Below are 14,893 nucleotides of genomic sequence, written 5' to 3'. Positions count from 1 at the left end.
GAACTTCTTTGCCTCAGCTAGCTAAAACTACCTGAAAGCAAAGGAGAGCCCTGTCCTGCTGTCTGTCCATGTGCAGACAGCACAGTCCAGGAGCAGGGATGTGGAGGAGCGAGTGCAGTGTCTGAAAACAATCTGTGTGCTTCTTCTCTGGCCCCTTCACTCTCTGGAACAAGTCTTAAAGGTGCAAAATTTCTTATTTAGCACAGAACAAGACAATTGGGGATAAAAGCATCATATAGTCAACCTAGGACACCTGGGAAGGAGGGATGTGCTGGGCATGGCACGGCTGGGCTGCAGCAGAAACAGCAATGTGACAGTGGAGCATCAACCTGAGCTGCCACCCTCAAGTTTGTGTCTCCTCTGACTCTGAATTAAACCCCTCTGGCTGAACCTCCTCTACAACAGCAATGCATTTCTCTTGTCTCATGGTTAACAGTACTCCTTTGAGCAGGAGAGAAGAGAAATGCATTGCTTTCACTCCTTCAGTGAATATTTTTCCCTCTAATGCTGTGTTATCATTGCCCTGGTGGAAAAAAATGTGTTTGTGGCTGATTGTTTGCTGAATAGTTGGACTAAATACTGCAATGAGTGCTGCTTTTTTAAGGGGATGGGACATTCTGTGGGTGGAATAGTCTGTAAGTTTACCACTGGTGGTGTTGGTATAGGTACATAGGAAAAATCTTTAATTGTGCAGTGAATTTAGGATCATAAAATGGTTTGGGTTGGAGGTGACCTTAGAGATCATCTAGTTCCAGCTCCCTGCATGTAGACTTGTTCAGTCGCACAGTATGCACTGTTTATCTTAAGCATTCTTTGATCATTACTTAAAGCAATTAAATATTTTGAATCTTATACCACTTAACCCCCTTGTGGTAAGCCAATTCTTGTTTTCTGTTTTCAAAATGAAAATGATTTGAAAAAAAATTTGAAGTCCCCTGTGGCTCTAAAGATATGTCTCCTAAAACTTAAGTAAATATTCTCCAACATTTGGAGAAAGAATGGAAACGTTTTCCCCAAAAAAAGACAAAACACTGTATTTCCAACCAGGTGCCACTTGAAACAAAATGTTATGAGCGTTCTGCTGGGAGGTGAGAAGATTTCTAAGCATTTTAAAGCATATATAAGCATTATAAAGCATAATTAGAAGCATTTGAAAAATTTCAACCAGCAGTAACGAATATTCATATGAACTAAACAGACTGAGGTTCAGGCAGGCTTGTGACATTATTTTCCTGCAGTAACAATATGCAAATGTCTGTACACATAGGTTCTCGAAGAGAGAATGAAATTGGAGTGCAAGTGTCATGGAGTTTCAGGTTCCTGTACAACCAAGACCTGCTGGACCACGCTCCCTAAATTCAGAGAGATTGGATATATTTTGAAAGAGAAATACAACGCTGCAGTGCAAGTGGAGGTGGTAAGAGCCAGTAGACTGAGGCAGCCAACCTTCCTGAAGATCAAGCAGATTAAGAGCTACCAGAAACCCATGGAAACGGATTTAGTGTACATTGAAAAGTCACCCAACTACTGTGAGGAGGACGCTTCCACGGGGAGCGTCGGTACCCAGGGACGGCTCTGCAACCGCACCTCTCCCAACGCGGACGGGTGCGACATGATGTGCTGCGGCAGGGGCTACAACACACACCAGTACACCAAGGTGTGGCAGTGCAATTGCAAATTCCACTGGTGCTGCTTTGTCAAGTGCAACACGTGCAGCGAGAGGACAGAGGTGTTCACCTGCAAATAGCGGCGCCGTGCGCGCAGAGCGAAGCGCCGCGAGCGAGGAAAGTGGAGTACAACAAACAACGACAGCATCATTTTGCACATCTGATCCTCTTGGGGGAAAGAACCCCAGCCAACACCACAACAACCACTCCCTCCCCACAACTACCTATTTTTCTAAGGATGGTGCATTTTGGCTGGCTGGCTGTTGTAACTGCTTTGGAAACAAGGGCAACAGGATTAAGGTGATGTTGACAACCACATGAAACTTTCTCTCTGTCTCTCTCTCTTTTTTTTTTTTTTTTTTGAAACTACAATCTGGGTGTTGTAGAGTTCTCTTAGTGTTTTAAATTATACATATCAGAGAAGCTGATTGCTTTGCAGCTCCCATGACATTTAAAAGAAAACGACATTTTCTCCTATTTTGCAGCAACAAAACTGTCTGGCCCTGTGCAAACAAAGACTTTTTTAAGGAAATGAAATCTTCACAGACTAGAACACAGCGTTCTCTCTGCAAAAACCAAAATTTCTAAGAAAGCAGATAGAGAGAAAACAACAGGTAGGGAGCAAAATGTATGTCAGAAATACTCCACTATCAGTTTGGAATAAAATCCCAACAAGCATTCACAAAATTACATCAGCTGCCAGTGACACTGGAACTCTTTGAATGAACATTAAAAATAATTATTTATGGTTTTAATAGTATCAAAAAATTCTAAGCACTAACGGGTAGCTATGTCTTAATTCTGTACTAAATGTAAACTTATTGGAACTCTGACTGTATGACTTTTGTATTTGGTTCTGCCTAAGTTCTTCAATGCTACTGATCTGTTGTCACTCCACTATTAGAGAGCTGAATTACTGTAGGCCTTAAGCAATTGCCAGAACTGAGCAAAAACATGAAACTTTGGTTACCAATGTTTGATATTGACTTTTACCACTTGCCTCCTGAATAAGAATGACTTTTTCAGACTCAGGCCTGAGGTGTGGAGCACCTGCTCACAGCTCCTCATAGGGAGTTTTAGGATACAAAGGTGTGCTTCAACAAGTATCAAAGGTTTTGCTTTGACAATGAATGCACTGGCAGGGTCTTCCAGGCATTTTGTTTTCCCTTTAATGGTTGAAAGTTAGTATTTTCAAGACTTTTAAGAAACTTATGCTCAGTACGCACTCAGAAGATGATAAAAGCCTGGCAGCTGAGCTCTAGGTTGCTGCAACCTCTGAGCTGTCATGGCTTCATGAGCATAAGAAAGCCAAAATTTGGGTTAGTCTGTGTCATCATTATTTTAAGGTTGGCAATAGAGTACCTCCTGGTAAGCACATGAATGTTAAAAGAAAGAAGCTCACTTAAAGCACTCAATCCTATATTCCCACACCTTTTCCCTATGAGAGATTTTAAAAACAGCCTCAGATATTTTACTGCTGTAAAATCTAGTGTTTTAACCCCAAGAGCCCAGATATGCCCACTTAGAACACAGCCCATTTAACCATGTAATTGTTTGCTTGTCCCAAGGGTCCCTGCCTGATTTTCTGAAAAGTTGGATTAAAAATTTCCTTACATCTGCATATCTGCATTTTTAGCTTTTGTTTAATTTTTGTTCCTTATTTTGAGGGGCTGCAGAGCCATGAGCCCTCCCCACCTAACATGGAAGCATTTGTCCATCCACATGGTGCTCTTGGGGCAAGGGGGACCTGGAGCTCCACCAACTCCCATGCTGGATATGTGAATGAGCCAGAATTACCTCTGCAATTTGTGGACCTGTATTATCAAAAGTAACTAATGATTTGGGGACCTTCATTTGAACACTTTCTGACCCCAAGCACTTATCCTCTGAAAATCAGACCCCTTTGATGACTCACAGAGCAATGTAAAATTCCCTTTTTTTTTTTTTCTTTTGATTTTACTGTTAATTTCTAAATACCAGCCTTGGCATGAATGAGTGCAACTTCACAGAAGTCAACAGGGGCCCCCAAAATACTCGATTCACTCCATGTAATTTAAAGTCCCTTGGACTCATGGGTATTGTTGTTGAACTATAGTGATGATACTGTACTTTCACTACATTCTTGACAGGAAGCAAATAAAGCTCCCAAACACAGTAATGCACAGTCTTATGGTACTAGATACTGTAAATTTATTAGAATAGTATTTGTTAAGTACAACTGAGGAATCCAATTAAGTTATATTATTGTATATCGTTTAAATGTCTATAGAGTATTTTAAATTATTGCGAACTACACTGCGTTAGAGAAAAGAAAAAAAGGAAAAAAGGTTATATATTATAACACCAACACCACTCCAAAAAGTGGACCAAAGTGACACTTTCTCTCTTCCACAGCCCTATTTGAAGTAGCTCTGTCTGCTACTGTGAGACCACTGTAACAGTCCCATGACTGGGTGAGCAGTCTAGAATGTAAAGTTTCAGAGCATCCTACAAAAGCTTTGCTCATGTGGAGGTGCAGCATTCCAAAAGGTGCTGTATGGCACAAAGCAGGGGCTGGCAGTGGGAATGCTTGGACTTTGAAAGATATCCCGTGGAAAAGCAGTTCTGGTCAGAGAATACCACTACCACTAATATTACAAAACACTCCCCAAAGTGACGACTTCTAACGAAGATGTCTGTGAATAGAAGGGGGTTACACACAACTTTTATTTTTAAAAATGTAGTTTGGTGTCAAAGACCTGTGACAATAGAGGTTGGAACACGACCAGCAACATGTGGTTTAACCATACCTTTGCCATGGCAAAACTCAAAATACTTTATGTTATTAAAGAACTAAAGAGCAAAGATCAATTTGTTTACTATGTTAATGTTTTGTGGCGAGCAGAAAACAAAAGATGAAATGTGTTTCCATTAAAACTTAATTTTTTCCCCTTCCAGTTCCTTTTCCTTTTATTTGTTCTTTGTTAAGGGAAAAAAAAAGGCAACAGGGCCTTATGAAAAGACCATTTGTGTACAGGCTTCTCCACGTGAGAAATTATAGGTGAATTCCAAGTCCTAAACAGTTTTTGTGTTTCAGGAAAAATAGTAATGAACATGACTATGTGTGGTATCAGTCTTGAGCCATCTACCTACACCAGTGCTACAGAGAAACCGGCACCAACAATGCTGCTACCAGAGACTTTACCTGGCTACAATAAAAAATGAAATTTTGGTGGAAGAAAATAAATGTTTTGTGATAGAAATTTGGCATCTAACCCAAAAATGGTTCTTGACCATGAACCTCACATAACAGATTAGCAAGCAGAGAGGAGTAAGAGCTGTAGAGGAGAAGGCTGAAGGTCCTGACTTGGGCACTTGAAGAAGATCCAGCTCATTCAAGCCAGCTATGGACACATTTGAAAACCCTACCTGAATCTGAACCTGAAGGATTTTACAGCATTTACCTTGGCTAGAATAGTTACAACCTCTTTGATATTGAGAATACTGTCTTCCTATACAAAATCTAAAGAAACTGCACAACTTTGGCTGTTATTTACCCCTCAGGGAAGGGATACAGATACAGATAGTGCTATAGTGAAATTCTACATGAACTGAGTCCAAAATAACTTCATTAAAAGGAACTAAGTTGGCCTGGGTTTTACAGTAGCATAAGTATTCACAGTATTTTACCCACAGATGCCAAAGAAAACACTGCACCTTCTTTCTAATTACATCATGGGAAACTTGTTAATAGAGCTGCAGGAAGTTTTTATAGCACATGGTAATATTACATTTGTTTCTACGATGACATCTGGAAACTAGATGAAACTCATCAAAAGCTTTGCAAATCTTTTAACAAATCTAAAACATGTTGTAAGCAGGTCACCTAAAGTTTTAAACATATTTCCTTGGGTCTCTTTGTTAGTTGAAGACTAAAACCCCAAAGTGATTCTGAAAGTGACAAATCCCTTATAGATCTTCCCTTATAGCAGCTTTCCCTTGCAAATGACTCAGTGTGGCTTTCATTATTGAAGGCAAAATTGGCACACAGCAGAAAATGCTTTCTATAAAGCTGATTTGCATTCATAGCAATTTTCATAACTGGACAAGAATGACTGCACGTTTCCTTTCCAGCCCTTCAGAGCTTTTGTTGCAGTGACAGTTCCCACAGCGAAGGCGGTGCAGCAAATGGTACAGCAAAGACCCAACATTCTTCTCTCTGAGTGATGGCCACAACAAGATGTGGGAAATACACAACAAAAACTATGCCTAAGGAAAAAAAAAAAAAAAATCAAAGCTGGAAAGGCAGGGGAAGTTGTAAGCAATTTCAGTTTGTGTTACTGATATTGTAAGAAACCTCCTGTGTGCTAAACAAACCGCATTGTAGGCTGAACTTCACCCACAAGCTCATTTCCCCTCAAATCCAAAGTCCCTGTCTGCATGTCTACACATTCAGACCTCAACAAGCCTACCCAAAGGTTGGCAAGTATTTCCTTTTTCTTGTTTAATCTGCTATTAGGAAATGGTAGGGGATCATTTTCTGGCAGGGAATGTATAGCCGCAAATTTAAAATTTGCATCTCATTTTTAAAATGAAGATTTAAGGCTTTCCCCCCCAGCACAATCCTGCAGAACAGATATGTTCTGTTAAACATATCTGTTAACAGAGAAGATTTGGTCAGTGAAGAAAGGTAGTTCACATAATACATGGTAATTGTTTGCAGTGTGTTCCATAGAGCACAAAGACAGAGGGAATAGTACTACTGTAAACTCAAAATCTTTAGTCCTGCTCTTTTTACTAAAAGCAATATATTAATTATTAGCTGTTTGGAGACCCCTGTGTGAGTCTGTTTTGATCATCCTTTTCAGAAGTTAGTGGTATGAAAGACCAAAAAATTGAAATACAAAAGTTTGCTTTGTTTCCAGGTCCTCTTATTTTTGATGCAAACAGATCCTCAGATCAATAAAAAAACATCTTAATGAGACTTAAACTTGCATAGGTCATAAAAACGATTAAGATATTTGTTTCATAGGCATCCCAAACAACTCGCAACCACACCAGACACTGGAAATGTTTGCATCTAAAGCCAGCTGTATGATTAGCCTCTGCCTTCATTTGCCCAGCAATTTAGGGAAAACCCTGCATTTTAGATCCCATACAACTAAAAGGAATTCCCAAGAAGATTACAAGATTTTGATCTTATTGTTTAATTCCTGTGGCTGAGAATGAAAAGGGGCATTCCCTCAATCTTTGGGTAAAGGGAAACCCCAAGGCATTTTGAAGGCTATTCACACCACTCAACTTAAAGGACTAAAAGACAGGCTGAGGGAAGTGACAGCCTCTCCGGAGTCCCTCTACAATAGGCAGAGCAATCTTGCTCCAGGGGGGCCTCAGTTCAGCTCTGACAGACCTTCTCCCTCTCCTCTGGAGAAAAGCTCTAGGAAGACAAGGCTGGATAATTTAACTGCTGAAATTAAACACCAAAAATTGTATCACGGGAATGAATTTCCATTACCCCTCTACCATTTGCCTTAGTTGTTCTTGGGCACCATTTCCATTTTCCCTAGGGTTTTCTTCAGTGCAAGCTTTTTTATTTTATATGTTATGGAATAGATGCTCCATCAGTGAAATTTGCTTTGCTTTTGCTTTTTACTGCCACCCTCTCCTCTCTTCCAACCAATCTCCAACTCCTGGTTTAATGCATGGACAATCTGCCCGCAGAAATTATTTCAAAGAGAATTGTAAGCAGTTGCCTACAAAGCATCTTATTTATGATTTTGAATTCTTCTAAACATATAACCTGTCCAGAGAATACTTATTCAAGGGGTGAACATTTAATAGTGCCATGATACTGGTTGTGGACAATCCTAATGGATGTTCATAGGAGTCCTCTCCTGGTTCTTTCACCAGAGTGGGTCCAGGCTGCACTGAAAGGATATCACAGCAACTGCATCCCAGTTATCTGCAGGGATTGCACCCTGTCATTGCACCCAGCTGAGGCCAGCTTCCAGGTTAGGCTTGTTCAAAAGGCAGTGAAATTTAACAGTCATGTATTTTCAGTAGCACTAGACAAAACACAGAATTTTCCACAGTGCTAAACATCATCTCAGCACTTTGCTGAGGTAAGTATTACATTCTTTTAAGACAGAAATATACACATAACAGGAGGTTTAGGCTGGATATCCAGGAAAGGTTGTTCCTCCTGTTCAGGCACTGCCCAGGCTCCCCAGGCAATGGTCACAGCCCCAAGGCTGCCAGAGCTCCAGGAGGGTTTGGAAAATGCTTTCAGGAATGCACAGAGAGGGATTGTTGGGGTGTCTGTGCATGATTCTATAATACTTGAAGGAATTAGCGTACCCAGAGAGAGGGAGAAAATGAAATCTTCAATTTGCATCTTGTATCCCAAATAAAAAGCCTAAAATGCATGTACATTTTCCATGTATTTCCATGAACATGTACAGATACATATAAATACATAAAAATACATATGTGTGTGCATATCCAAAAAATACTGCAGATATTCAGAAGAATTTCTATAAGCTCCTTCCCCGATTGTCCTTTTTCAAGGGGAGTGGATTTTGTTGCCTCCTACTGAAATATGGGGATACAAATTTTCTATATTGTCTTCCATATATCTGTGTCATCAGCACCTAGTAACTTCTGATAATACCTCCTTCTTTTATTTGCAGATTTTTTTTCATTAGTAGGGCTTGATGGAAGGCAGAAGGGGAATTGGATCTAGATGATTTTTATGAGCCTTTTCTAACCAAAACTGTGCTGTGATTCTATGCTTGTGCACTTGCTAAAAGGGGATGTGTGTGAAACCACTCTCTCTCCACCTAGTCAGGAACAGAAGGCAGCCTAATTCCATTCTAAATCCCTTGCCAAAGGCCCTGCAAAGGCCAAGAGTGAGGGTTGAATTCAGAGCTCCTGTTTTTCAGTGCTATTGCTGGCCCCACCTGCCGTGGCTCCTGCAGCGCACAGGAGCGACAGTTGTGATGAATATACATTTATTGGCAAGCACCTCACAACCCTTCCTCCTTATCTCTCTCCTTAAGAGATAAGCTACTTAATATTTGCCCCTGGCTGATACCAACAAATGTGTCATGATATGCACTTGATCTGCACCCGTGTTAACCTTTTGAGCAGATGCAGGCACTTTCAGTCAGAAAACCATCACTGGTATGCTCTGTTAGCACATTTACAGTAATGAGTCAGATGAATGCTTTCTGTTTTTAAAAGGCCAGAAGCAATGCAGCAGGACAGGTTTGTCCACCCACTGCATTTTGTTCCAGCAATTCTGGCACTGAGCTGCATCTGGGATGAAATAGTCTAAGGAAGCCAACATGCCAAGCTTGAAGAGTAGGGTAAAGTAAATATATAATGGCGTGGGAAAAAGTCTTTTGTTTGTTAATATTAGGTGATATAGAATGTCTGTTGTTCAGCACAAGGAACCACAGAGTTGTTGGATTGTGTTCAAGAGTGCCCAGTTGTCTTTTTTTAGGGGGTAAATTGCTTTACTCTCTGTGCATGTGCACACATGCAGAGGGACTTGGGAAAGATTTACTGAGCCAATGCATTAATAAGCTTTACTTTTCATGAAAGAAACAAAAGAAGAAGGTGTTAGGGATAATCCAAGCGAGGAGTACCTGGAGATGGGTAGCAGCAGCGCGGTAAGAAAATACGTGCTTTGGAAATTTCAGCTGGCTACCTAATCCAAACCACTCCTGGAGGAAGGAGAAGGAATGAGGAAGTCAGTTTGTGGTTACCAGCTCCTCTGGCTGTGATATCCAGTACATAATTATTACAGGGCTACAGTTCAGCCAGCTTTTGACAAAAGAACTACCAAGGGTTTTCTCTGCATGCTTTCTATTCAAGTGTGTTTAGTCATAAATACTTGGTTCTGATGGCATTTTCTTAGTCAAACAGAGCCACTCCTAAGCATTAATGTTCCTGGTATAAGCCTCTGTTTTTTTATTCAAGCTGAAGGTCTTTTTACAGAAGTTGAATATCTGGACTTTTTCAGCCATACTAATTTTGGCTAATTACATTCCTAGCACTCTACATCTCCAAACCCTTTGCAACACTTCCTACACTCTCTGCTGAAATGCTTCCATGAAATAGAAATCATCACTGAGATTCTCAATAGAGTTGTAAAGCTAATATTAGAAAAGGAAAAAAATGTAGCAAAAAGGACAATTAGGCCACAACACCAAATTTCTTTGTTCCCAAAAACCTTATCCAAATTCAGCTTCTCTAGTCTTCAGAATCATAAACCAGAAACTCCTGGGTTTGTAATGCTCCCATTAACTTATCCAGAGGTATCCCCATTTTATCTGTAAATATCAACTTTCAGTCCCAAAGACCTGGAAGAAGAAGCAATGAGTCTTTAACAATCCCTGGTGATGCCACTTTATGCTTTGGCTGTATTTACAAATTTAAAATGAAAAGGTAGATGTGGAAAATGTTAATTTTTAATCAGTGCATACTTTTAAAATCATATTATTTATTGAATTGAGAGCTAGAACTCTTTTTCATTATTTGCAGTTTTACAAGCAGATAATAAGATGTCAATACACTCCTTTGGGGATGTTTTCCTGAAGTGGAAGTCAATTTAGTGAATTGAATGGCCTCTAAAAATATTTGAACCATTTTTGTAGTTTTTGATTCTGCATTAGAAAGTCATGTATACTTCAAACACATTTAATGAAAGTACCAGAATTGTCAATTTTTGTTTTAGGTAATTCCTGAAACATTCTCCCTATCCTTAACTACCCACTAGCAAAGAGAATAAACAGAAATAAATTTTTTCAAAACCCAGCTAAATGAATGCTTTCCCAAGGACCTGCGTTTGCTTTCCTCTAAAAACAGTACCCTCAGTTTTCTGTTTTAAAGCCTTTTGCCTTCAAGAGCTGCCTCTTTTCCCTAGGTGGGTTCACTTGAGCTTCTTTTTTCCACTTCAGCTGTTTAGTTGGCTACACTCCCTCCCAGCCTGATACCTGTTCAAATGTCTCTACTCAAGCTGAGACAGATCCAAAAGGCACTTGCAGAGGGTGTTGGCCACCATCCTGAAAGCTTTTCTGGGGGCACTTCAAAGCACTCGAGTGTTTGCCTGCTCCCATCATCCCAGCTGAAAGAGGAGGGAGCTGAGCTTCCCCTTCCACTGTGCAGGACTGCAAGGTGAGACACACCAGCCTGAGGAGCAATAAATCAAATCAGCTCCAGATGCTGGCCTGAAACCTCTCCAAGGTGATGGTTTTCACCAAACCCAGCTCTGACTCCAGGCAAAGCCAGACTAGAGGATGCTATAAACTAAGTCTGGTGTGCCTTTAAAACTTCGCAAAAAAATTACTTGGGGACAAAAGACAGATTAATCAAGAGAAAAACAGAGTTATGACTCATCTCTCAATTTCTATATAAAACCAGAAGGCTAGGGAGTGAGGACATTTTTTAAGGCAGGCTTCCTCAGTGTCCTAGTTTTTGCATTATTTTAATATATTTAATCTAAAAGCTTGAAAAAAAATTAGAAACAAGATACAGAAGGATTTCACAAATATCAAACTGAAATTAGATGGCTGGTCCAAACCAGACCTTGTCTTAAATCAAGGGAACTATAAATTTTCGTGCTTCCTTGGAAAGAGAATAATTTTCAGGATTCTCTGTGTATATGTGTGTGTATATTTGTGATGGGGAAATCATTGTACTCCTAGTTAGAGAGCAAGTTAGCTTTTTGAACATTTCTGTCCCAGTGCAGTTGATAATCTTGATTTCCTCCAACTTTTGTGAAAACCTTGACTGGGTGACAGTATAGTTTCATATTTCAGTTCCAAAAGAAGATAGTGCTGTATTTTTCCTCTCTCTAAGCTTTCTCAGATATATACTGTTATTGTTATTCTTCCAAATTCAAACGTGCAAATCAAACAAAATTGGAGTACAGCACCATCTTAATCTTAGAGAAATATATGAAGCCAAAAGGTGTTAAAAGTACTTTTAAAAGATATTAAGATAACTCCAAAACACAGAAACCAAAATTGAAATAGTCAAAGTCCACCATTAAAACAAAGCCAGGCTATCATATACTGCCGTAGTTTTAAAATAAATACAAGCGATTAAATAGGAGTTTACTGGCCTGACCTGGGATGTCATTGGTGAAATATTCCCCAAAGCCTGGGGTATTTTCCCCTTTCCTTCATTCAGCAGACCCTAGAGAAATTCAGTGCTGAGGTCAGGGGTAGCAGAGGACACCTTGGAGAGATCAAACTGAGCATGGAGGTCAGGGAGCACACGGTAGGTGCAGCAAGGCACAGACTCAGCAGGGCTTGGAAACCTCCCCACAGCTATTTGTGGAACACAGGAACACTCCTACCAGCAGCCACACCACAGGCAATCTATGGCTGGAGCTATTTTCAGTCATTTTCAGTATTTCCAAGTGGAAGATGTTTGGCTTCTCTGCACTTCGTGGTTAATGACTGCTTCTGCATCCTCTGGGGGAGAGGAGGGCAGAGGGCAAGACTTTGAGAGCTGCAGGAAAACTGATGGGAAACTTGGTGTGGTTGTTCCTGCATCTCGTGGCACCAGCTCAGGAGAACACTTGGAGGCCAGTGATGGAGAAGTTATTTATGACAGGGAGGGACAGGATGCAGTCAGTGCCCAAGCAGAGCTTCCCAAGTGACCCTGCAGCTCTGTCACAATGATAACAGCCCTTGACTGAATCCCACACTATTTAATCTCATTATTTGGCTCCTATTTGTTTCCTTGGTGCTTTCCCAAAAGCCAAGTGTCTTTCTTTTCCAGACCAATAACCAAACAGTGCAAAATAAACATGCTGCCTCTTGCTAGACAGCTTCAGCACAGGCTGAGGAGTCACTCTGAGCGTGGGTGACGCAAACAAACAAGTCTTGCCCAGATGACAAAGCAAATATTCCATTGGTGTCATTTTGACTGTGGCTTGTGTCAGGAAATCAAAGGCAGAGGGGACCCCATCTGCTCAGGGGAATGGGCTGGAATTGCTGCCCTGCCACCTGCAAAGAGCCATGGTGTGGAGCCAGGAACCAGAGAGGTGAAACCTCAGCCTCCAGCACACCTCCATGCTTTGCCTGAAGAGATTGAGTTTGCATACTGAGGGCATGAATAAAGGTGAAATTTTCGGAGCTATTTTAATGTAAATACAGGGGTATCCACAGCTAACCAGCATGGCAGTTCAGCTGGGATGGCTGCCAAGGAGCAAATTTAATGCAGTGTGTTTCATTTACTCCTTGACAATGGGTAAATGGCACTCTCTTGCTGTTCCAGAGGCGTACCCACTGCTGTCTACGTGTCTGCCCACAGGTGCTGTGCCCTGTGAGCACTCACAGCCTGCTAACATAAATCTCTTTGCTCCTGTTTGCTTCCCTCTTCCAGCCTGGCTGCTAAAGCCTGTCCCAGCTCCCAAGCCAAACAAGTACAAACAGAGCTCAGAGAGTGAGCAGCAGCAATTAGAGCTCGCCCAGGTAGGAGCAGAGCTCCAGCCAGGCTGGCCCCTGGCCAGGGAGCTGCTCCAGAGAGCTCTGCTTCCCCAGCCAGGCAGGAGGAGGGAGCAGGAATTCCCTTCCTGCCTCCCATCCTTTCAGATGCCTCTGTGCTGGTGTTTCCAGCTGCCAGTGGGCATTCATGTGCCCCTTCTTAAAACCTGCCTTCTCTGCAACTCCATTAAATACTTGTAGTAGCCCTTTTTCCCCCCTGACCACTACCTGTGACTAGCAAATAAACTGCTAATGCAGTGAATTTATATGTTATTTGAACAAATACCAGCTGCTTCTTATTGGTTTTGTGAAAAAAAAAGTGAAAATTCATGGCCAAATCTTAAACAGAGAAAATATTTTGCTGTTATATAATAAACGGTGGAAAAAATAAAGCCATTTTAAAACATCGAACTAAGATATTTTATCACTTCACGAGCTTAAAAATAAGCATGCTCAGAAGCATTTTGCTGAATTACAACCTAAATAGTTTTTACCTTCTGGGACAAAACCTCCAGTACTGTAATGATGATGGGGAGCAAAACCATCTGCTAATTCTGTAAGTTTTTCTTTCCAGGATTTTTTCCATTATTGAGTGTATGAAAGAAAATACATTCAGCTCATGCAGCTTTTCCTTTGGACATAGACATGGGAAAAAATAATAATCACATGGTTCAGTGCAGTGCTCACCAAACTTGCAGCTTTCTATTTGCTCTTCTATTGCTGTGAAACAACTAGAAATGCATCCCATATATTAGCATACAAATAGTGTATATAATTCAGTGTAAACTGAATTGTTTATAAACATCAAACATTATTTATAGCGCTCACACATGTTACCATGGAAACAAAGTAATTGCTATACCATTAGTACCCAATTTCTCTGTGCAGTGGGAGAGAATGGCAATTTATCTGCATCTGGGTGGTTTTACATTGCTGCTTGTGGCCACAGATCTCCCCTCCAAAGCATCTTTTGGATGTGGAACTAGTTTTGATTAAAGGAGAAAGATTAGATCAATATAAGAGACTTGAAACAGAAGTGCACATGTGAAAAGGCTGCAATTATTGCACAGGAGTGATGTGAGCTATTCAGGGATGCGAATTCAAAGGCAAACTGAGGAATTTCAAGCCCAGTCAAAGGTCACTGCAGGCCAGTGTTTCCCATCTCACCATTGCCAGTGGTCAGTGGTTGCTGCCATCTGTTTGCTGCTCAGCAGCCTTGATGAAGCAGCAGGATTGATTGCAGATCCAAAAGGTAAAAAATTAGCAAGAAGAGACATCCTTGTTTATAATCCTTCTAGGAAGGTCAAGGGTTGGGCGGACCAGAGAAATGTTTTTCCTCTTTAAAGAGAACGGAGTATGTGCAGAGTCAATATTTAAAGGTAAACAGAACTTTATCAGACTACTATAGAGGCAGAGTTTGTAAAGGACAGATAGGTCTGCATATAGAGAGAGACATTAACTGGGATTTTTTGTTAATATGAGTAAGAATATAAGGCATTAAGAGCACTGCTTTCCTTTTTTGCACTTGAATTGGAGGCTATGATACAAAGAAATCTGTTTTGGACCTAACAGTGTTAATGGCGAGATTATCACACCTTGGCAATAACAGCTTCCAACTTGGTCTTTTCTGCCCGACAAGAGCCCTTCAAGAGAGCTAAGAGAAAACAGTAATTCATCACAGCATCACACCAGACTGCATCAAACCATGGCTTGAGCTGATCAAGTGTGTTTTAACATGAGAAAATA

General features: G+C 40.8%; 1 protein-coding gene across 1 annotated transcript in view; it reads left to right on the top strand.

Moving 5' to 3' along the window:
- WNT7B (Wnt family member 7B) overlaps positions 1-4,603 on the top strand; it is an 85,297-nt gene extending 80,694 nt beyond the window's left edge. Inside the window, exon 4 of the mRNA XM_064736761.1 lies at positions 1,268-4,603. Coding sequence (XP_064592831.1) covers positions 1,268-1,747 — 480 coding nt within the window. The 3' untranslated portion in view covers positions 1,748-4,603. The remainder of the gene's footprint in view (positions 1-1,267) is intronic.
- Positions 4,604-14,893: the final 10,290 nt, after the last annotated feature.

This window comes from Zonotrichia leucophrys, chromosome 1A (assembly GCF_028769735.1).
Source record: "Zonotrichia leucophrys gambelii isolate GWCS_2022_RI chromosome 1A, RI_Zleu_2.0, whole genome shotgun sequence".
Taxonomy (NCBI): domain Eukaryota; kingdom Metazoa; phylum Chordata; class Aves; order Passeriformes; family Passerellidae; genus Zonotrichia; species Zonotrichia leucophrys.
The sequence above is the reverse complement of the archived record's forward strand: the minus strand, read 5'-3'. Positions and strand labels throughout refer to the sequence as shown.